The sequence below is a fragment of the Larimichthys crocea genome, chromosome XXIII (assembly GCF_000972845.2).
Source record: "Larimichthys crocea isolate SSNF chromosome XXIII, L_crocea_2.0, whole genome shotgun sequence".
In the NCBI taxonomy this organism is placed as follows: Eukaryota; Metazoa; Chordata; class Actinopteri; family Sciaenidae; genus Larimichthys; species Larimichthys crocea.
The window spans coordinates 5,542,918-5,567,349 of record NC_040033.1 but is presented as its reverse complement, the minus strand read 5'-3'; the positions used below and the strand labels follow the sequence as shown (position 1 = coordinate 5,567,349).

At 42.0% G+C, this 24,432-nt stretch overlaps 3 protein-coding genes across 12 annotated transcripts in view; 2 read left to right on the top strand and 1 right to left on the bottom strand.

Moving 5' to 3' along the window:
• Positions 1-10: 10 nt before the first annotated feature.
• mastl (microtubule associated serine/threonine kinase-like) lies at positions 11-6,248 on the top strand. Its single transcript, XM_027274412.1, has 10 exons — positions 11-130; positions 1,007-1,146; positions 1,236-1,324; positions 1,409-1,515; positions 1,618-1,774; positions 1,883-2,031; positions 2,496-3,536; positions 4,188-4,329; positions 5,264-5,377; positions 6,091-6,248. Exons 1-10 carry the CDS (start codon positions 11-13, stop codon positions 6,246-6,248), a joined length of 2,217 nt encoding a protein of 738 aa, XP_027130213.1.
• A 1,747-nt stretch (positions 6,249-7,995) lies between these two features.
• acbd5a (acyl-CoA binding domain containing 5a) lies at positions 7,996-14,971 on the bottom strand. The gene is made up of 13 exons (XM_010753219.3): positions 14,826-14,971; positions 14,506-14,629; positions 13,078-13,198; positions 12,295-12,367; positions 12,082-12,199; positions 11,485-11,718; positions 11,210-11,404; positions 10,875-10,969; positions 10,557-10,779; positions 9,917-10,119; positions 9,643-9,702; positions 9,413-9,522; positions 7,996-9,323 (listed from the first exon to the last, which is right to left on the bottom strand). The coding sequence occupies exons 2-13, from the start codon at positions 14,600-14,602 to the stop codon at positions 9,311-9,313; spliced, it is 1,542 nt and encodes a 513-aa protein (XP_010751521.3). The 5' UTR covers positions 14,603-14,629; positions 14,826-14,971; the 3' UTR covers positions 7,996-9,310.
• Positions 14,972-16,378: 1,407 nt separating this feature from the next.
• abi1a (abl-interactor 1a) overlaps positions 16,379-24,432 on the top strand; it is a 47,522-nt gene continuing 39,468 nt past the window's right edge. For 2 of the 10 annotated variants that reach the window (XM_027273980.1, XM_027273978.1), the window contains exon 1: positions 16,379-16,646. In XM_027273980.1, coding sequence (XP_027129781.1) covers positions 16,530-16,646 — 117 coding nt within the window. In that variant the 5' untranslated portion in view covers positions 16,379-16,529. The remainder of the gene's footprint in view (positions 16,647-24,432) is intronic. The other 8 variants (XM_027273979.1, XM_027273983.1, XM_027273986.1 and 5 more) reach the window with 5 other exon arrangements.

Sequence of the window (24,432 nt, the reverse complement as noted above, 5' to 3'; positions counted from 1 at the left end):
GAAAGCAGACATGGTGGATAAAAACATGACAGGCCAGATGAAGGCAGAGAGAGACGCACTTGCTTTGAGCAAGAGCCCCTTCGTGGTTCACCTGTTCTACTCCCTGCAGACGGCCACCAAGATCTACCTGGTAACACTCATTTATTTAATCCTAGAACACTGACGTTAAAGTTAGTAACACCATCACTAACGTCGGGTATATTTTACCCGGATAAAATACAGTTTTCATCAATTTATGTAAGATTAGATTAGATCAGATTAGATATACTTTATTTATCCCACAACGGGGAAATGTATTTGTTACAACAGCAAAGGAAAGTGTAGCATACACTACAGGATTAGAAACAAGTAGAAAAGACACTAAAAAAAACACAATAAACAGACAGAAATATCTATAACCTACACAATCAATCTTCAAAACAGACAAGAACTGAGGATAAAAGTGGCATGATGTATAAAAAGAGTATTGTAATGTAAAGTGACCATGATGCAAATAATATTATTCGTATCATGGTTATTATTATTATTATTATTAAAAGTACAACACTGTATGCCAAATTGTAGTACTCTTCTTTAATTTTCCAATATACAATATCACATAAAATTTTAAAAAAGGTACCATGGGGGACCCTTTTTAAAAAAACCTTTTTTTCAAAATTATTGAAAAATTAGGTAATCCTTAACGAGAACACCCCATTCCTGGGACATGTGAGCCTTGTCTGGTCTTTCTGCAATACATTGTAGATAGACAAAAAATGTCACTCTCGGTGAAAGTCATCCCTCTTGAAAAACCATAGATGGGAGGAGGGAAACAAACATCCCATTAATGACATCAATGAGCAGCCTGAAGCTACTCAGACAGCAGCAACACAATAAAAATCACATGGCAAGAAAGAATTGTGTGGGTGAAAATCACCCGACGTTAGTGTTCTAGGGTTAAAGGAAGCACTCCTGGAAATAAAACACACAGCTGTTGTTAAATCTTTATTTTTAATGTTGCTTACAGGTGATGGAGTACCTCATCGGCGGAGATGTCAAATCTCTGCTTCACATCTTTGGATATTTTGACCAGGATATGTCTGTGAAATACATCTCAGAGGTCGCACTTGCTTTGGACTACCTCCATCGTCATGGTATAATCCACAGGTACTTCTGTTTCTTTTAGGTGTCGTTAAATGTCTATAACGCTGTTGGTGTGACACGGCATTTACCCCGATTCTGACTTTTTTTTTTAGGGACTTGAAGCCGGACAACATGCTCATATCCAACGAAGGTCACATCAAATTAACAGATTTTGGCCTTTCTAAGGTCAAGCTTGACAGAGGTATGGAGTCCCATCTTGTCATTAAACAAACATGACCATCACCACTACTTTCCTTTATTTTTTTATCTCCGTTCTCTCTGTCAGAGCTGAGTCTCATGGATATCCTGACGACTCCTTCCTTGGCTAAACCAAAAAAAGATTACTTCCGCACCCCGGGTCAAGTCCTCTCCTTAATCACCTCCCTTGGATTTGTGAGTGACTTAATTTTGCACGGAGGAAACAGAGACGCGGATCTGCATGCCTCATGCATACATGTTGTGTAACGATCCTTCTTTTGTTCCTGTTATACACAGAATACACCTGCAGCAGAGGGCAAGCGTCACTGCAGCGCATCAGCTGTATCCAGCCCCATGTGCTGCAGCAAGAAGAAACAGAAGAACAACTCTCTCGGTTCTCCCATGATGAAGAAAGATCAGCTGAACTCCCCGACTCGCTTCCCCTGGAAAATGGGTGATCTGTTTCATTCATTAACATAGTGGAATGACTGGCTATGCCGGACCTGTTTAACTTGTCAGACACATTAACTCTGGTGGTTTTTCTGTGTGTGTGTCTCTGCAGGACCTAACGCCATTATGTTTAGTCCTCATAACTTGGCAAAAAATCTGACTCCCACTCTGCTGAAGTCCAGGAAGAGGTTTGAGACGATGAGTGCAGGCAGCACCACGGACACTGAAGGTGGCATCAGTCCACTGTGGGAGTGTGAGGAGGTCAGTGATTGTAAACTGTACAATTTATGATTTATTAAAGGTCCGGTGTGTCAAATTTAAGGGGCTCCATTCATAGAATATGGCGGAAATGGAATATAATATGCATAAGTATGATTTTATTAGTGTATAATGGACCTTTTAAAATAAGAATCATTACATCCCAGAATGGACAAACTGGCTCTAGATAGCTTTCTCCTTCAGGCTAGAAAGGAGAGGGTGAGGTGACAAGGTTGCAATCAGCAACTAGATGCCACTAAAATCTACACATCGATCTTTAAATGATCCGTTTTGATCAGGGGTGTCCTAAAAACTTTGTTGCACCCTCAGATCTGACATCGAGTAACTTAATGTAATGGATCTGATGTAGTTTAAAATATTTGGATTGGACTTTCTTCATACGTCTTCATCAGTTCTCCTGTGCTGTTCATACTTTGCTGTGACAATAATTTATTTCTCTCCTTCAGAAAGAAAATGAACACACCAATGAACAGAAGGGGAGAGGAGAGTCCAAAGGGCCCGAGCAGGACCGCGTGCCCACAAAACCGGACACTGCCAAGGCGACCAGCAATCCGATCTCAAATAAGTCAAATTCAGATCACGTTACTGAAAATAAACCTCACGCCAACAAAGCGGGGACTGTCTCCGCAGCTCGGGATGATTCTTGCGTGACGGCCTCGGCTGTAAAGAGAACATTTTCTGACGTCGAGAGAAGTCCAGAGCAATTTCAGATCCAAGCCAAGAAGAGTAATGCGCAGTACAAGAGATGCTTCGAGATTCCAGAGGAGGCTGCGCGGTTTCACACTGGACTGACTGGAGTGTTTTCCGGCATCCAAATAGGCGACTTCATGGCCTCCACAGAGGGGATTGGGCTAGATGAAGGCCGCGCCCCTATGCGCTCCAGTCCCATCACCGTAGCCAAGAGTCTGTTTTGTGAACTGGAAGAGCCGACGGAGGACGTGTTTGACGATGGAGCCAAAGACTTGTTGCATTCAAGTTTCACATCGCCGCTCACTGGGAACAGTGACGTTTGCAGGAGCTTGAGTCTCGACTCTGACGGGTCCATGCATGAAACGTCTCTCACCATTGACAGCCGTGCATCTGCCAAGCCTTCCAAAAACAGGAATTCGCCGTCATCTGAGGAGCAAGAGGGAAATAAAGACTCATCCATTAATGAATCGCTACAGACTCCGTCTGCCGCTTCCAGAGAAACACCAAAACTTGGCAACTTTGGCCGGAGAAGCGAATCTCAGTGTTCCTTCCTGAACCGGCTCCCTGATCTGGGTTGCGGCGTCGCACAGTCCCCCTCGTTCCTCAAGCCGCGAAACGTCGTCATGTTCCGTAGCTACTGCAGCTCCATTAACCGCTCCAACATGTCGGGCGTGTCCCGACTTAGCATCGGGTCCGTCGAGGCTATGGATCTGTCCACGGCAGCCTCTTATCACTCTGCGTCCGGCAATGCGACACCAGTGCAGAGAAGGGTCAGCTCCAACAGCTCTCTCTGTCGGGTAAGGACACAATTCTTCTGAAAGCGAGCCACAGATTGTTTCACATTGGTCCTCCGTCCATAGAACGCCTTTGCACTAGTGTCTCAACATATCTCAACAACTATTGGATGAATTGCCATGAAATCTGAAATCAAGATGTTCTTGGTCGCCAGTTGATGAATCCTCATGATATCTCTATTTGTGGGGTTTTTTTTTTTTTTTTTTTGTGAAATGTCTTTGCAAGTCTTGGATTAATCGTTCACATGAGGTTTGGTAGACATTAATTAACTTTGCTGATCTTTTGTCCTTTACTTTGGATTGTGTCCGGATATCTGCAAACATTATACTGGCCAAACAGCAGCACGTTACCACAGACACTGTGAGTCTGTTAGCGTCTAATAATAGCACCACCGTGCCCAAAAACAGCCTCGCAGAACCGCCAGCAAGGTCGCAGACTTGTAGTGTTGTTTTTATTCTGTGCACAGAAGTTCTCATCTCTAAAACTATATAATTCCAAGTTCAATACAAGCCTGACTAAAACGTGAAATATTTGGCCTTTTCCCCCCCAAAAAACGTGGTGACTCAGCGATATTTCTCCAGGGCGTAGCTGGTGCTGTATCAAACTGCATCGTAATTGACATAAAACACATTTTTGTTTCCTTCTCGCTTCAGACTCCTCAGCCCATGTCGACGTCTCACACTCCCTTCAGGACTCCGAAGAGCGTCAGACGGGGTGCGCTGCCCGTTGAAGGTGCACCCATTTTAGGAACTCCTGACTATTTGGCTCCGGAGCTTCTTTTGGGAAAACCACATGGTAAGATGAGGAAATTCAAAATTCCCAGCCCGGCACAGTCATACGGTATTTAATGTATATATTGGATGGTCCTGTAGTGACAGGCATTCTTCTTTAAGTTTCAGGGAGTTTTCAGTACGGTAAGTTTGTAACGATCTTGCTTTGTCTGCAAGCGAGCTTGCATGATCCCCCAGCCTGCTAATGGAGATGAGCTGATTCTCACCCCCCTCGTTCTCCTCTCCTCCCCTCTGGTTTCTGTCCTTGCCCCTTTGGATTGGTGAATAAACTGTGTTGGCCTGATCAGAGAGAAGGGGACAGCATTTTTTATTTTTTTAAAATGTGTGATTACAAAAACGGGGATTGTCTCCTAACATTAAACTAACACATTGTCGACAGTCGACGTGCTTCAAAGGGGGTTTCCTGCTCTTAAAATCTGCAGACTTTGGGTACTGCTGACACATGTCGATGTGTTGTGGCACTCGCTTTATTTCTGACATTCAGTAACTGACATGCAAAGTGTGATTTAATAATATCCCAATGATCTGACATGCTCCATTATCCGTTCAAACGTGAACACGCCGAAGGCGATGTTCCCTGTCAGTTGCACAATGCCATTTTGTAGCACGATCGCAGCTGTTCTGTGATCCTTTGTGGCAGCATTCATTCATCGGCTAAGTGTTTTTCTCACCTCCAATAAAAAGAGGTTATGAAAACTGTCATTTAAAATCCCATTAATGTGAATTATTGCCGTATGTTCCCGATGATTCTCTTCAGTAATCGAGTGCTGTGAGGAACGTGAAGTTCAATCCCCTCCGTCCTCACTCTAACTCGCTTCACCGCCACCGCAGTACGATTAGTGCACACTCTAACAGGAAGTCGTAGTGTTCGAAGCCAGCGGTGGTCCGAAATGTCTTGACGCGACTTTTCTTTGCCTCCCCCCTGTCCCGTCGTCCAGACTTCATGGTGGATTGGTGGGCGCTCGGCGTCTGTCTCTTCGAGTTCCTCACGGGCGTGCCGCCTTTCAATGACGAGACGCCTCAGCTGGTCTTCCAGAATATCCTCAACAGAGGTGAGCAGCCAGACCCAATCTACTAAATACGTGATTGACAAATTAATTGATGCATACCACGCTGCCGTCTGTAGATATTCCCTGGCCCGAGGAAGAGGAGGAACTGTCTGCAAACTCAAGAAATGCGATTGAAATCCTCCTGACGATGGACATGACAAAACGAGCTGGTTTAAAGGGTGAGAACCATTTTTAAATAAATTTTTTCAAACTTTAAAACATCATCGCTCCTTGGGCCTTCGCATATAGGCTCTGGTCGCAACCACGTTGGCAGTGCTTCCTCATGGCTAATCTAAAAATTGCCGAATTAAGCCTGGTTGCTCAAACAAGTCATCTGTAACGGCACCTACCTGTCAGTCTGTATTAGATTAGTTATTGTGTTTTGTACCAGGCTGTAAACATGTTTATTTCTGCTGTGAAGTTGGACGTTTGAACATGGGGACTTATGGCGATTGACTCGTTCTGTAGCCAGCCTCAAGTGGACGTTTGAGGGACTAATGTCAAAGATTTGTTTTAGAAGCACAACAAATCTTTCTGACAAATATTTAATTGTGTATGAGAACTTTTTGTGGCATTTTTAAGTACCCGTAATCAGGGGATTATCTAAATAAAATTTAAATATTGGCCTTAGCTTATTGTAAATAGATCTAATTCTGGTACAGTTGTTTGAATTTAAATGGGAGGTGCATGCTAATCACTGTTTGAACATCCTCCAGAACTCAAATGTCACCCCCTGTTTGAGGGCCTGGACTGGGAAAACCTGCAGAACCAGCCGATGCCCTTCATACCTCAGCCAGAGGACGAAACCGACACCTCCTACTTTGAGGCGAGAAACAACGCTCAGCACATCGCCGTGTCTGGCTTCAGTCTATAGAGTTACAGAGTTTCATTACAGAGGCAGGCCGAACACATTTTGGCTGTCGATGAATCGTTTGATTTAATCGTAAAAACGCTCCAAAGAAATTCAGATCCATCATACAAATAAAAAAAAGCACAGTATTGACATGGATTCTCTGTTAAAGGTTTTAAACATTTTACGTGCAATCACTGGTCATAAGAGTCAGAAAGAAGCTGAATCTGTTGACTGTTCATGTTTCGTATAAAGTAAATGTCTTTTAAAAGTATTACCACATTAAATACTCTCTTATTTCTACTGGCAAAGTATTACTTGCTACTTCTTTATCTTATATTAGGTTTTGATTCCTGTGTTGTATAGAGCCAACACAGAATAACGGTATCTGAATTCATGTGAAAGTTAACTTCCCGTACTGATACGCCCCATTTTTTTGCTGCACTGTTCATCGTTGTAATGCTCCCCTGCCGGGTGGGCAGGTCTGCTGAACTTCTCTTTACTTCTGAAGAAAAACTAATGTTAATATATTCACAGATAATGTATTTTATATGTAAATCTTGTTAATAATGTGTCGTTTTAACGTGAGTAGGTTCAAGGACTGTATTTTTGCTGTTCTTATGTAACTGATATCTCCTGTCCATTTTCCACACTACTGTATTTTTCTTTTCTTTTTTTAGATAAGTTCACTTAGCTTTCTGCTACATGTGAAATTTTATCTTGTTCAGTCGAAGAAAAAAGAATTTTAAATACAAATAAAATATGTTTGTAACATGATGTACTTTGTGTCTTTCCTTTTTAAAACTTTAAAACAGATATTTGGGGAAATTTGCTATCTCCGCCAAGAGTTCCACTTGCCGTGTCCGTTAAATGTTAAGCCACAGCCTGTTAGCACAAATACTTAAAACATCTAAATTTCTTTCTTTGCAAACACCAAAATATAAAAAGAAGTTGTGGTTTCACAGGATTATTATGTGCTATGTAACTACTTCTCTGTTTTTGTTTAGAGCTAAGCCAGCTAAAACAGTCAACTTGGCGCATCCGTTAAATGTTACGCTACAGCGGGTGTTTCGGTTCAACGAGTGACCCTGTTAACCGGTGACCATCAGTTGAACGCATCCATGGATGTCGTAGTTACGATAGCTATTGAAACTGGAAGAGAATAGATAGCCAGGAAAGAGGAAACCAACGTTTTAACACCTGTCGTAACTACGACAACCACTGAGCATTCGACTGAATGGGCACCAGTTAACATGGTAACCGGTTAAACCGAAACACCGCTTAGCTAGCTAGTTTAGCACTTAAAGCAGTTAGTCTGGCTGTGTCCAAAAGTCTTTTTGTTTCCTTCCATCTTTGCAAACATCTAAATATTAAAACAAGAAGCTGTTGTTTCATGGGGGTTTTCTGAATTGTGCAATTTTAAAACATAGTTTGATATTTTAGTAAATTATTTGCTTCCTTCGCCAAGAGTTCCACTTTCCGTGTCCGTTAAATATGAAGATCCAGCCGGTTAGCTGGCTAGTTTAGCACAAATACTTGAAACAGTTAACCTGGCTACGTCCAAATGTCTTTTTTTGTTTGTTTTTCGCCTCTTTGCAAACACCAAAATATAAAAACAAGAAGCTGTGGTTTCACAGGTTGATGTACCATGTGTTTACGTACGTCTTCTCTTTCTCAGAGCTACGCCAACTGACGACTAACTGTAACACCAATCAACCCAAAGTAATATCAATCTCAAATAATATTATTTGAAATAATTTTGGACAAATTAAAATGCTTCATGAAAACTTTATTTGAGGCTTAGATTATCACATGCAGTCACCACTCTATCCACAGGCAGAGAGGGCGAGAAAGCCTTGGTACATTTCAGTAGAAAGGTAAACTTATTATTTGTTTATTAAAACATAATGGCTCTGGAAAGATTAGTGCTATTGCAGATGCAAACCTATGTAAATATGATATTTTTATATATATATTCTATATTAACAATTAAATGGGAATGCAATTAAAATACTGCATTCTAATCTGATCTGTACAGCTATTTTTATACAATTTGTATAGATCTCAAACTGTTGTTGCAAACATCTCAGGACTACTTATCAATCACACAAAATCTTTCCACAATATTCGTACAAACATTACATCGTCACACAGTTAAAATTATACAATATAGAAAAAAACGTGACTGCGTAAACAACACAGCGACAGTGACGCGTTAGCTGACCGCCTCATGGCTCACTAGGTATTATGATTAATGATTATTTGGTCCAGCGTTGGAACAGCTCTGCTACAATATGTGAATGTCGGAAACCATAATGCCGCCTAACAGTAATGAATGTACCTTATGATGTTGAGGCACTTCTTCTATATTTGAATAAAAACAATGCCAAAGCACTGAGACAGATATGGACATCGTTTAAAACTATACACGACATGTAGCAGTCACTTTAAACATAAACCTCACTTATTACAGCTGAAATCTGGCCTGCCGTGCCGTCATCGTAACTGTTGCTAAAAGCAATAAATACTAACTTATTCTCAGAATTTAAAAAGAATCTCACATGAATATATTAATACATTCAATCCTCCCTTCTAAACTATTACAGTTATTACAACATTTTTTATTATAGCAGCATTGCCTGGGCAACTAATGGAAGTGAATCGGGAGGGGAAGATGTAGAACCACGTTAAGCTCAAAACAAAAGTGTCAGGCCCATTTTTTTTGTGCAACAAAGCCTTAAAGCTGTGGAAATTATTGAGAAGCTACTTGGTTTATGAACCCGCTGCCGACATCACAACAGTTCCCCCCTGCTCAACATTTCTTACAGAGAAAAAAAGTACAGTGGTATCTTGGAAAAGCTTTCCCCGCGAGCCTGTACATTCATGTTTCTATTTGATTCCACGTCCACACACACTCAGGAGACGCCGTCCTCGCGCTCGTTCCTTTCTTCATAGTGCAAAAGCAAATTACTCGGCTGGATGTTGAAGCAGGCAGGTGTGGGGGGAGTTACAGCCATTAGCAGCCCAGACCAAAGACATTTAGGGACTCGTCTTTATCGTCTACACCCGGGGGTGTTCGGGCAGGTTTAGTTGATTCGTCTGTTAAAGAAAGAGAAAATTAAGGAGTTAAATTGGTTATCGCATTAAGATTATAGTAGATATGTTGATATTTTGGTGTAAAAGAATACCTGCTCCTCCTCTGCAGGTAAAGGCGAATGAGCCACTGTACCACAAACGGCCATATAACAGCGAAGGCCAGACTGGTCGGAGAAATGTCAAAAGGCCACCAGGATGGTCTCTGAGAATTCAAAAAATAATAATAATAATTATAACAATAACAATCAGAGACTGTGGCTCATCATATGTGGCCAAATATGTTTAAATAATCGTAGTTCCCACTGCTGGAAATCTTTTATACCTGACTCCTCTTGTTCACGGCGGTCGATGGATAAGTTGGAGACAGAGCCATTGATCTGGCCTGAAACAAATAAAAACAAACAAATGGAATGTTGTCATAGAAACCGCAAACATCAACATGTGAATGTTTGAGTGAAAGGTACAAAGTGCAAACTCCTAATCTGTGTTAAAAATGTCTCTTTCTTGTATTCTCCCTGACAAAACAACCAGTCGGATCACTTTCCGTTACCATTCAGGACCATTGTTCATGTCATGTGACTCTTCTTTCCACTGACCTGGCTCGCTGTGAGAGCCTCCAGGGTGTGCAGCCTCTCCAGGACGCTCTGCATGTCCTCCTGCAGTCTCGCCAACGCCACGACGATCTGCTCGTTCAGGCTCCCTCCGGGCGCCACCGCTCCTCCCCAGCGGTCCCTGTCCCCGTCTCCACTGCCGTACATGGGCACCAGAGATCCAGAGCCGGGGCCTGGAGACTTGGAGCCTAAAAAAACAATGTTTATAATTAATACACGTTCACACGATGCGTACGACGTGAACGGGCAGTCATTATTAAATAATCAGATGGTTATTCGATCAATTTTTGCCCATATAATGTCAGAAAATAGTGAATATTGTTCAAGGCTGGTGTCTTACTTTATGTTTACTATCATATATGACAAAAAAAAGTAGCAAATCCTCACATTGAAGATGCTGAAATAAGAGAAGAATTACTCAAATGATTAATCGATTATCAAAATAGAAGACATATATGACAGTGAGTACAGGACCAAAGGTACGAAAAACAGGTCAGGTGAGGGCTAAAATGTTTCAGGAGTCAGATTTCAAAGTCCTCCTTGTGGTTACAATTCTGCCTTGCAGGTGTAAAAATAAACATAAAAAGGACAGCCAGATGCAGATTTAGAGACAGGACAGCCTTACCTCTTCCTCTTCTGACTGAGCTGTCCGGCACGCCTGCATTCAGTCTCTGCCTCTGCGACATCGTTCCACCGTTCTCGCCGTCCTCCCCTCCGCACCGGATGACCTGCGCTGTGCCGTGAACGTCCTCCTGGAGCTCCTGCGTTGCCTGCGGCTCCGCTAGAGGAGGCGTGACGTGGTTCTCCTCGTCGTCCAGGTCGTCCAGAGAGCGGTTATGCTCCGAGCTCTGGAGAGGAGAGGCGCATTAAAATTAAATGAATCGATGACGAACTAAAAGCTACAACCACAGAACTGAGGGAGAGGTTCTGAGTGGTTTCTTGCCTCTTCCTGGCCGAACTGGTCCACAGAATCACAGTAGACTTCGCTGTCCGAGTCACTGGCCAGGTGACTGGGGCTGGACACATCGACACTGGGATCTGAGATAAAAAGAGGACAGAGGTTTTGTGTGCCAGTTCAACATCACACTTATTTTAGTCCATTAAAACTATTCTGGGAGCAGCTGATGTGTAAAGTGTTAAGATTCGGTCTCTGCCACAGCTGAACGAAGCTTAGCAGATTATCTGATCACATGGTGCAGAGGGCGAGGCGAGTGCAGAGTCCTCGGTTATGAAACATTTCATACGCGACGCACCGTCAGACTCATAAGTGTTTCTTACCTGTGTGGTGACCGTTGAGCAGACCATTGGGCTCGCCTACTGAACCATTCTGGGAGCCTTCGTCTTTCAGGGCAACCCTTGAATGACTCCCGTTGGTCAGATGGGTGACCCCATTGGCCACTTTTCCGTTCGCCAGGGGAGCTTTGTGCCTCCTGGCTGAAGATTTCTTCTTTGGCTGAGAAGCTGGTTTCTTGTCTGAGAAAATAATAAATTGCATCAACTAAACTTTTTTTCTTACAATATTTTCTGGCCTCGTTTCTTGAGTTGTTTGTTACCTTTTCCGACCTCCCTTATCACTTCTTCTTCTTCTTCTTCCTCCTCCTCCTCCTCTTCCTCCTCATCCTCCTCATCCTCCTCTTCCTCTTGTGCCTCTTCCTCCGACATTTCCTTCACTTCCTTTGATTTGAGCCTGGCAGGACGAGTCTCCAGGGTGCCGTTCATTTCCATCGTTCTGATGATGCTCTTTGCGACGCTCTTTGACGGCGCTGAACCCAACATTGTGCCAAAGCCTGTGCAACAAAATGGATCTCATTGCAATCACACAAATACCAAGAGACGATGCTCCTTTTAATACGTAAGCAACAAAGGAGAAGCTACAAAGGATATAACCTTAAGTTTGGATCTAATTCAACACGTGTGACATGACTGCTGAAAGCCACTAAAAGCATCTGAACTACAACACCAGACACATAAAGAACTACGCCAGCAGCATCACATATATACACGGGGTGATGTACTTGCCTTCCAGTTGCTTAGCAAACAATGTCAAACGGGCTGAGCGTCGGACAAGGGGCAAATTATAAAAAAATGTTAAGCTCCGGATGCTGCTTCGCAAACAAGAGTTACACCTGGTGAGGAGAAAGCTTCTGTACCTGTGCTCAGGTCCGAGATCTGCGAGATCTTTTTCTTCTCCTCTATCAGCTCGTAGAACGGGCCGAGGACACGCAGGAGCTCTTCCACCTCATCCGTCATGGGCATACCCTCCAGGATCTACGCAACAAACGCAGCAACAAACGGTCAAACTGATGGTGTTGTACATATTAAACCTGTTTTATCTTCTGTCGAAATAACTGGAGGAAACATACCAGCTTCATTTCATCAACATAGGCCACCATTGCTTCTTCTTTTGTCATGTTTCCAAGAGAATTCCACGCATCCCTGAATGATGAAAGTCAGTCATTTTATCACTTTTATCACTTTACTTATTAAGTAAGAAGCAAAGGTTGCTCTCGAATGCCTCTGTGCCAGTTTCAGCTCTGTCAATAAGGTCAGTTTATTTTAGGTCAGCCTGTTCTCTGTTAACTTTGGGTTCAGGGTGAGAAATTAACTTTTTAAAAATGTGAAGCCACCGACAGATAAATGTACAAATACACAGTAATAAATCTTTATTTTGTATCTAGCAGTCACCTTCATGTGTTACAGAATTTGGGCGGTGGCTGGTGAGAAGTTCCCACCCTGTTTGGGTCAAAGGCTGACAGAAACTTAACCATTTGTTAGTAACGAGAGCTATTTGTAAGTCCCGTCAATGTAACAGGACCATGAAAAAACAACGGTCCTGCCTAGTGTGTAGGAGGTTACATTCCAAGTAGAGTCCAGAGATTACCTTACACAACCCGAGACTAAACAGAGTGGAGACGAGCGGAGAGAGTTTTTACCCCGTCTCGCTTTGCACGGCGAGGTCAAAGTGAGCAAAAAAGCAACATGTTGAGCAACGTGCACAAGTCAAACACTCAGCTCGCCCTTGGAAGGAAAAGTATCCTTTTAAAGCGACAAATGTAACAACCACAGAGTTAATATTTTCCCATAAACGACACGCCAGTGTAGGAAAAACACACTGATTGGCTGTGCATTTCTTTTTGTGTCGTTACCATTTTGCTTTGCCCACGGCGTCCCAGAAGCCAGGTCGGGGTATATCGCATGCTCCCACAGTGGCTTGTTTATAGTAACTGTAGAACTTGAGCATCATGTCATTGGACGGCTGAAAGGGACCTGGAGGGAAACAATACTTTGATCATTTTAAAAAGTACTGAAAATGTGCAAAAACAGCAGTTTCTCTTGAAGGCACTGTGATGGTGTATTAAGTTGCAGACTGCTGGCACAGAGGCAAGAGTCTGTACACTGCTGGTTAAGTGGATTAGGACCTTTAAATCCAATGCAGACCAAGCTGTTGCAGTATAGCTGACAGCAGGCTGTGTGTAGATAGAGTATAGATAGTTAGAAATTAAACCTTTTACTACCATATGCAATATTATTTATATCATAGCCACTTTACCTAGCCACTTAGTACTCATCTGTTTGTTTGTTGTTTATTGTATAGTCTGAAGCCCTTTGCCATTTAAAATGTTCTTCTATTAGTGTATATTACACATTTCCTGCTGCTGTTACGAGTGAATTTCATAAAAAAATAAAGTATAATTTGCACAGGATTTGAATATGTACAGAGAAATTTAAAAAATGTGCAGGAGTTAAACATTTGCATAGAAAATAAATATATAACTGTGTTCAGAAGTTAACCGCTGCTAAAAATCTATACAGAGCCGGCATTTCTTGGAGTCAAATGATCTGACTCGCTAAAAAAAAACGAACTTCCCATCATTGATGTGCATGTTAAACCCCTGCTGTCTTTAGTTTGATAATTAGAGAAAAAATATATTATTAATGTTGGCTAATAGTGCTACACAAAAATATAAAAACAAGTATAAATGACAATACTATAAAGTTTTAGGTAAACATCTATACAAAGACAGATACAGAGCCGGCTCTTTTTGGAGTCAAATGATCTGACTCCCTAAAAAAAAGACGAACTTCCCATCCTTGATGTGCATGTTAAAGCCCTGCTGTCTTTAGTTTGATAATTAGAGAAAACGGACATTACCAGTGCTACACATAAGAATAAAAATAAGTATAAATAACAATACTATAAAGTTTTAGGTAAACATTTATACAAAGACAGACACAGAGCCAGCTTTTCTTGGAGTCAAATGCTCTGACTCCCTAAAAAAAGACGAACTTCCCATCACTGATGTGTATGTTAAAGCCCTGCTGTCTTTAGTTTGATAATTAGAGAGAGAAAAAAGATATTGATGTTGGCTAACAGTGCTACACATAAGAATAAAAATACAATACCATAAAGTTTTAGGTAAACATCTATACAAAGAGAGATACAGAGCCAGCTTTTCTTGGAGTCAAATGATCTGACTCCCTAAAAAAAGACGAACTTCCCATCATTGATGTGCATGTTAAAGCCCTGCTGTGAGCCGGATTTAAGTTTACAGACCGCCGTGGTGGTCACTCACCATCCGGGGGCAAACTCTTGATCACTTTGACGGCGGCATCGAACCTCAGCTGGGTCAGACGCCTCTCGTCCTCCACCGTAACACTCGCCACCTCCATGGTGTCTTGAGACTGTCAACACAACACCTACAGACAAGACAGAGTCAGTGAACGCACCACTGCTGTGTGATTGTTATGGGAGGTCTGTGTCGGTTTGTGTCGGTTGTGTATTTAGGACAACATATCTAGTGTGCGACACACCGCTAACCGGCTCAATATCAGCGCGAAATACAACGTACGTCCAAACTCTCGACGCAAAAGCTAAAAAACCGTTGAGACTTACCGTTAAAGTCAACGGCCTATCCGTTTGTCAGCAGGCGACCTGTCTTTACCCCTCGACCAGACGCCATGAACCAATATAATATAAGCTGAGCCCGAGGTGCACTCTGGGAGTTGGAGTTCTCTAACCGGGATGTTTTCCTACAAGTGCCACAATCCACCGCGCCGTCTGGAAACGAGTGGAAATGTAGTTTTTAAGAGACTACAATACGCCGACGGAAGCTGTTAGAACTACAAATCCCATCATGCTCTAAAGTCAGGATCCATGTTTTTTTTTCAGTTGGAAAGGTGATAGGTGGACGGGAGAGCAAAAGAAAGAGGTCTCACTTTGTCTTTGTTTTCGAGTTCCACAAGTTTAAAATGTAAAATCTCACAGTTTGATAATTAGAGAAAAAGATATTATTGATATTGGCAAACAATGTAACAGTGCTGCACATAAGAATAAACTTATAAATAATTATAAAATAAATAAAATAATATTAATAAATAGTAAATAAAAATAAGTATAAACTCAATAAATCATAATAAATAAAATAATAATTTTAAGAATAATATAAAACATTAAATAAAACAAGTATAAACTTAATAGTACTATAAAGTTTTAGGTAAAACAAAGAGAACAATATAAAATACAAATAAAGATACAATATATAAAAATATACTAAATATAATATTTAAAAAAAGGAAGGGTGCTTCCACAAACTGCTGAACATTATGGACAGTGACTCACATCCCTTTATGAACAGAACAGATTCATTCAGACAAAGATATAAAATAATAATAATAATGAAATAAAAATACCACCACAACAACTCGCCTCTGTGCAGGGAGAGGAGACTGAATCTGTAACAGTCTATCATCAAATTGCATATGTCATGTCCATACATGAACCTAAATGTAAGCCATGTCTGGTATTTATTTACAAATGAAATCATAATTATGATTTTTCCTGGAATAATTTAGCAAATTGTGGAATTTGGAGGATTATGTCAAATCGACCTGGTAAAGCTATTTTTTAAAATGTTTAAGTTGTTATATTTAATATCCAATCAAATATTTTGGCAGCCAAATTTCCTCTTTTCAGAGAAGCCAGGAGTCTCTAACATTCTCCTTAGAGAAAAGTATGGAATATTCGCATATACAAAACATATCCAGCTGTAAACACTTATATGTTTCTGAGCTGTTACACATTGTTTTTCCTCTAAAAAAACAAACTTGCAAGCTCCTACATGTGATCTATCATTTTTTTTAGAATAAAAACCTCTTAAAATTAAGTTAAATTTTGTGAGCAAATTTTATATCGTGTTGCCTGACTGTAGCCAGGATAGTGAGGTTATTGGTTAATAGCTGACCAGAAACCAAACATCCATCCATCTATCTATCTGTCTGTCTGTCTATCTATCTATCTATCTATCTATCTATCTATCTATCTATCTATCTATCTATCTATCTGATTCTGGCCGCTTTGGGGCTTCCGTAGTGGTTGTAGTCCTCAACCACTTCCCCACCAAGTGAGACCTCCTCACTCTCACGGACGATCTTCGGCCTGGGCAGGAGTCTCCCACAATAGCTGAGGATCTTTTTCCTTTTTTTGTGTGTGTGTGTGACTGTGTGTGTGTGTGTGTGTGAGAGCTGAGGCTGGTGGCTGTTTCAATCAAAGGGAAGGCAGCAGCAGAGAGAGAGGGAGGCTCTGCGGAGAGATGTTAAGATGGCAGAGCTACAAATGTTGTTAGAGGAAGAGATCCCTGCGGGGAAGAGAGCGCTCGTAGAGAGTTACCAGAACCTGACCAGAGTAGCGGACTACTGCGAGAACAACTATGTCCAGGTAAGCGCACCGAGGCGGACTGAGGCGCGCTATGTCGCGGGATTGCATGGTTTGTTGGGACAGGAAATGTGTGTGTGTGTGTGTGTGTGTGTGTGTGTGTGTGTGTGTGTGTGTGTGTGGATAAAGAAACTGGGCTCGGCTTCTCCACCCAAAAAAAAAAGAAGAAAAGATTGGAGCTGTTTTAAAACTGTTCATTTGCACATAGGGTGTGTCTACTTTTTCCTCTTTTTTATATATATATATATATATATATATATATATATTTACTTATCTCATCTAATGTCTAGTATATATTATGAACTCACTGCTAGGCCTGCTAAATCTCATTTTAAGGCACCAGGAATAAGTTAGTTTGGCTGTAATTCATGCACACTGTGCCTTAAATATACAACAACACAAGCAGGAACTTAAACCTCACATTGAAACTGTGACCCTCTATGAATATTATAGCGACACTGCATTCCTCAAGGGTCATTAAACGCACCATTTAATGCCACAAAACCAGGGTATAAGCCCCAGCACAGTGTCTACGTTATGCACATGCTGTGATGTCAGTGCATGGGTTTTTTTTTATTGTTGTTTAATCATTAAGTGAGTTATGATATGGAGTTAAGACTATGCATGCTTTGGTTTGCAGGCTGTGACACAGAGGATTGTTAGTTGGTCTATAAAGGTTGGCAGCTTTAATATCTGCATAGGGTTTAATATGTGTCTTCTTCTTGATAAAGTTTCTGATTTTGTCACCAAAGTGTGATTGTTTTTTATGTGGTTCACCACATATATCTCCTCGTCTTTTCGAGAGTGACAGAGGCTGAACATTTTTCAGCAGGAAGACAACCACCCACCATATCAGCTACAGAGAGAGAGAGAGAGAGAGAGGGTGTGTCCGCTCCAGCTGTACTCCCCAAGGACTCCCTGTAATTTTGTTTTTCTTCCTTGTCCTCGGATGATTTGGCATCGAGCTCTTGAAGTCGCCAGTTATAGCTCGCCCACCGCAGAACAAGAAGCATGTCATCTTTTTGTCTTTCCCGCCACTGCTTGAGTTTCTTAAAAAAAGAAAAAAGTCTTTGTGCAGTTATTTTTGAAATACTGCAGGAATTTTTGTTGAGCCGTAACGTGAGACGGAGCCACCGAGAACTGATTTCCCACGATGATACGATGTACAGATGTGTAATAAACGTGATAAAATCAGCAAGTGTCAAAGGGTCAGCGTTGGTATCTCGGTTCGTGTCATGCAGCTGAAATGAGACTCGCACCTACATGCTGACAGAAATGTAACTGTTATGAAGATAAAAACTTCTCACGGCTCGAGGTGTTAACTGTTTCTATCTCGGCACTAGTTTCTGAACATAAAATAACACTCAGCTCTTATTTTGAAGGGCGATACTGACCTTTAATTTGCCATACATGCCTTTATTTTGTACAGATTTGTTTAGTGTCTTAACATTGGACTGTTTTTATTCCAAAATAATCCAAATACATTCATTTATAGGGCTGCGTATTGAGCTGGTATCGACTGCCCGCACTTATTTCTTGTCTTGTTCCTGATTTAACTCATTTTTTCCAGTCCAGTGTTTCTCAAATGTTTAAAATTATACGAACAAGCAGACCCAGGAGAAGGCACGCAGGTAAATTCAAGAGTAAAACGGTCAAACGTGACGGATTCAGTATCATAAAACCGGCCGTGCAATGAAAAGAGAGAGATGATAAAGCAGTGATAAAAAGATAATACAGTAAACCACCTCAGGAAATATCTATGTGTCTTCAAGTACCACAGACGTATAAATTCACAGCGTAGTCCGACCCTGTTCGATATTAATAAGATTATAGATTATAGAACCACTGTTTGAGAAACAGGCTAAATTCATGCACGAAATTCTAAATGGAAAAAAACCATGAGCCTATTTTATTTATTGTTTTGGTATCAACACTGAAGTTTTAAATCAATATAACACCCAGCTTTAGTTTTAAAGGCCAATAGTTCAACTTCCGAACTAACCGTAACAGTTTTATTTTTATATCTGAACACTTCTTGTTTCTAAAGTGTGGAAATGTGCTTCTGTGTTTGTCATGTGGTATTTTAATTAGAGATGTTTTCTGTTGATAGTCGAACCAAACCGGCAGTTTCATTGATTTAAATGATCTGTAGATGAACCACAGTTTAAAAACCTCGGCGCCCGAAAACATGCTCAGATTTAACCCTCGTTTATACGAAGCAGATATTTATATTATAGATATTTTGTATTTTGTATGTCCATGGTATCGGCACAACCCTAGCTTCAAATGCTGCAGCTGTCCATATTTTGTCCAGAGTGACTTTTAAGTGCATTTAGACTCCAAACAAACAAACTCAAAGTGAGTTTAGGTTTCTGGAAACGAGGTGCAGCGTTGACTTTTCCAGGTGTTCGTCTGAAAAGGTGCTTTCGGTGTATTTTAAATGTGACAACAGGCTCTAAAAATAGTATTTAGAGCATCACAAGACTTAAGAATCTCCCCCGAGAGCCAAAGGTAACGACGCTCTCGTAGTAAGGGAGGATGATGTTGACAATTAGTCCCGAACTTTTCGACTAAGAACCGGAGCGCCTTGTGGATTTCTAAGCTTTTCCGAGGGAGCGTCAGACTTAACAGGGCACTTTTCACGAGCCCTCCCTGTCTGCCGCAGATAGAAACACACACACACACATATCAACATGCCTCAGCTTGAATCAGCTCGTCCTCTCAACACTCCTCCCTCACATTTCCATCCCCTCATCTCTCTCTCTCTGTGTTCTTGTCATGGAGGCTTTGGTGCTGTGTCGTGGAGCTGTTGTGCAGCTCGGCAGGCTGAAGCAGATGGTGAAATCTCTGTTATAAAGCAAGAGCAGAACAGATCACCGCCCCACTTTCTCAACTCGTCTTTGACTTTTGTGTCGACCAAGTGTGTGTGTGTGTGTGTGTGTTATGACACACTGACAGGTCAGAGTTATGTTTCCTGTTTGCCCTGCTTTCTCTGAAGACTCCAGCTCCCTGGAAATGCCTTCTCTCCGTGTCAGGAAGTGGCTTATAATAGAGCCAACAGAGCCCTTTGACATTAAGACGCTCGCGCACACATTATTCTGATCAATCTGCTGTTCTGTATTTTAATATTTTCCTGTTTATTTGAGCTCTCGTGAGTTATTTTCAGGGCACGAAAGCCCACCACCACCCGCCGTGACTTTTATTTTTTTGCACTGATGCAAGTCAGCGCCGTGTTTGTTTAACCTCCGAGACAAGGACGCATACACTGTATGCAAAGTGGGCCACCTGGCCGTGTTGGCAGGACACACTGAAGGGGCTGTGTGCTGCTTTGTGGAGTACAGTAATGCTTCCAGTAGTCGTGTTTGTGGACTGGGAGGAAATAAATGTGCATTTATTTTGACGTTAACGTTAAATTTGACTGTTTTTATTTTTTTATATCGCGTTTCTTGTTTCTGAAGTTCTGTTTTTATTTTTTTATATCGCGTTTCTTGTTTCTGAAGTTTGAAAACATGCTTCTTTCTTTGTCATGTGATGCTAGATTCAATTTTTTATTATGGTTTTCTATTAATATTCAGTGTGGAAGTGCCAAAAACTGCAGTTCCTCAAACGTCCACTTAAGGCTGGCTCCAGAAGTGAGTCAGTCTCCATAAGTCCCCATGTTCAAATGATTTCACAGCAGAAATAAACATGTTTACAGTCTGGTACAAAAAACTGTTTTGGTCTCTGTAGCTAATTTCCACGTTCATTACAACTGTACTGAGGGTGAATTTATATACAACTCACCTGTTCACATTATATTAAGGCTTAAAGTTATGCAGGATTAACAGTGTGGACACTTTGATAGACAGGTAGATGCCGTTACAGGCGACGTCATTCAGCCCACCTCAGGTCTTTAGCCAATTTTTAGATTAGCCGGGAGGCAGAAGAGGCAGGGCTACCAACGTGGCGGCGGTCAGAGCCACAGATTTTGAGTTACAGATACGTTGTGGATATGTCGTCCATTCTTTAAACTGTCAGTGATCGGCATCTAAAACATACTCAGATTTTAACCCTTAATTAACAAGAAACGTCTGTTGACAGAAGAAGCAGATATTCTTTAATATTTATTATAATTTTGCTTTGATTGTGAAATCTATAAAAATGTCATAATAACAAACAAAATTCACATTATGAGGATGGAACCAGAAAACATTTGGCTTTTATTCTTGATAAATTATTGATTGATCTAATTGAATTACTCTTTTGTCGACTAACTAATCGATTAACCGGCCGATTGGTCCTCAAACACTCACAATTTACTACGAGACTCGACTGTAGCGGCATCGTTTCAAATCCAAAAATTGTAGTGCACGTGTTTAATTTTGGCATGCCGCAGACAAAAACACAACCTGCTGCTGATGTGTTTCTCTGAAACTGATTGCCTTACCCAGAATTTAAATAAATACCACGCAGTAACAAAGAAAAGAGAAATGGAAGTAAAATGTGTGGCAAACACGGAGGATCCAGTGTCGCAACAATCGGGGCATGTGACTTTTGCCTGCTGCTGACCCAGCAGCGCGAAGCCAACTCGTCTGAGTTGAGGTAGCACGTCAGAGGACAGACGTCCTGGTGGTCATCTAACCTTGATGTGCCTGTTTTTTTTTTTATCGAGGACGTTTTAATGTGAGGAAGAGGAGAAGCAGGTGTGCTGTCTCTCTGGGTTACTCTGAGTCCTCGTTTCCTGTCCTTCTTTCTCCGACTTTCACTCTCTCTCTCTTTGGCCTGGTTTCCTCTCTCCCAGCATGAAGAGAGGCCTTGCGGCTCTCAGCCTCACCAGCCAGGCTCATTCATCCTTTTTTTTTTTTGACCACCTGTCACTCCTCCCCCTCAGCCGACCGACCGGGGTCGGTTTGGTCCAGGCTGTTGGACCGATCTGTTATGTTCTGGTGTAGGAGTGTAGGAGTTTCGGAAAAAAATCGGGAGCATACTGACATCATTGTTTCAGACTTTTCAAACATCGTCTGCTTGGATTCAGAACAGAATTCACTCCCTTCTTTCACCTTTTTGGAGGAAAACATCTCCTCCGGCGCGCACTTTTCTGTTTGTTTATCTCTGAAGTGTGTCGTCTCAGGTGTGGAAGAGTGACTTTCTGCCTGGACGAACCAATTATCAAGTCACTCGGGAAAGGTTAATGAGTTTCCTCCATGTGCAGACTTCCCCTTTGTGTCTCTTCCCTGACATACTGAAGGAATTTCTAATTGTGCGCTGGCAGTTCTTCAAGGTCAGGTAGACCTTATGGCCTTTTCAGGCAGCCTCCATCTGCCCCGGTGGTGGAGGTGGAGGAAGAAATGATGTATTCTCGTAGTGTACTGCTGAGTTTTTATAAAGAGATAAGACTCGATCTCGAGTCTTCACACGTTGTACCGTCGTATTAAAGGTGTGGAAGCTCACTCCTCTGTGATGAATGATGAGCGCTCTGTCATTTCATTGTTTACGATAAGATGAGATTAATTTGATTGATCCTACACAGGGAAAATTAGCTTGTTACAGCAGATCAAGACGCAACAGATAAGATGTTTATGTTTCATAGCGTCTTTTTCTTGGATTAATCGTTTAAATTTAACTCTTTGTTATTATCCACGTCTTCTCTCCAACAGGAAAGGCAGAGCAGTGTGTCCAGAGAGCCGTAGATGAGTTCAATCTAAGTTAATTAATGATACGATGTAAATGAAGTGTGCTGTTATCCTTAAAACCGAATGGGTATTTGGTAATCTGGAGGTTATTCTCACATTTTTAGGTTGGCAAACAACCAATACTGAATTTTTTTATATATTCACATCATATATTTGAGTTAAAAATGATACTAAGGGTGGTCGGTAGCGTAGTGGTTAACACGGCCGCCCCGTGTGTAGAGGCTATAGTCCTCGCTGCAGCCGGCCCCGGTTCGAGTCCCGCATCGGACGGCCTTTGCTGCGTGTCATTCCCCCGCTCTCTGCCCGTTTCCTGTCTATCTTCAGCTGTCCTGTCGATTAAAAAAGGCATAAAGGCCAAAAAAAAAGATACTAATATGCAGTATATTCAGATGTTGGTGTTTTTTCTGTCACCAATACGTAGATAGACTTATCTAGGGCGGCGCAGTGGTGCAGTGGTTAGCACTGTTGCCTCACAAGAAGGTTCCTGGTTCGAATCTCCGGGTTCTCTGGCTTCCTCCCACAGTCCAGAGACGTGCACTCAACAGGTTAATTGGTGACTCTTAATTGGCTGTAGGTGCGAGTGTGAATGGTTGTTTGTCTCCTGTGATGAACTGGCGACTTGTCCAGGGTGTACCCCGCATTTCGCCCCAAAGTCAGCCGGGATAGTCTTCAACCCCCTGCGACCATGAACCATGGACTTCTCTATCACTTCTCGGGTTGAACGCCTTACAGTAACGTCACCGTGAAGACGAATCTGAAGTCGCCTGAGGATGAACTAAAGATCTGAGACGTGGTTTAGGATTTGACCGTGTCGATGGCGGACCTAAAATTAAGCCAGTATTGTTGTTGCTCTTTAGACGTCTGCATTTCCCAGATCTGTATGAGTAAATGTCACTGTGACCAACAGTCATACTGGACCAAAAATAAAGGAAATAACACCGAGAGCGACAAATAATGAAATGTCTCTAATGACAGTAACATGAACTTTGCTCTTTAGTCGCATCAGCCGTAGAAAGTGCCACAGTATCACTGTTATTTAAGCCTGAAGCTATCAGTAGATGACATATAACAGCTGGCAGATTCACTATCGGGTTTACTCTTTTGTAATAAATCACAGGAGGAACTAAATGACCGGGAAATAGCTCGTGTCCAGATCCTAAACGTGTAATCTCATATTCATCGGCTCCACCTTATTCTGGATGTCAGACGGCCACATCGATACAACAACCCACAGAGCGCCGGCTCACTTATCCGCACCCTGTCCAGTCTGCAGTAATCAGCGGTCGATACATCACACGCAGCAAAGTGCCATGTGAGCTCTACGACCTTCCCGAGATGGATTTACGCTCCAGACTACACCGCCGCTCTCGCCGTAGGTCGCATTCCTCTGCTGAGGTGTCGGGGGGTGGGGGAAGCGTGTCCCGCTCACAGGATAGAAAAATAAACCCTCTGTGTTTGTGTTTGTTTTTTTAATTCCCCCACACGTCCACGCAACACTTGCGACTTCTTCAAAAAACACTTTTGAAAGACGTATGACATGTTGCAAAATTCCAAACATTCCTGAAAGTTCTGTTTTTTTTTCTTCCGAGAGCGCTTCCCCTCCGGACATGTGGGAGCACATAAACTCAAATCCACAGCACAAACACAGTTTACCGTCACACATGTTTGAACATTCAGCTCGTTACAACTATTTCTGTCGCGTTTTTTGTTCGAGGGATGATTCACTCACAAAAACCCCCCTGATGAGTTTTGATGAAGGTATTTCGTCTCACTTCCCCCCAGATCCTCCATGAGTCACCCTAGCAGGAGCACTCATTTTGTCCGTCTCCCCTGCTTAAGCTTCTGGTTTGCGGGATAAAACACAAGCGAGGACCTCTCCTTCCTACTGTGTCAATGCAGCTGGCAGAGGCCCTGACACACACAAAAAAAGGCATTAATTGCACCTCGGCGGCGGTTGTTGGCCGTTATCTTGCCAGACTGGATTGGCGACAGGGGTGAAATGGAAGTATTTAACCAGTTCGGTGCGTTTGAGCTTCGCAAAACATCCCAAAAGGAGACGCCACTCCCTTCTACCTGCCTACATGCAATCATATAAAAAGATTTCAGCTTTTTGTAGT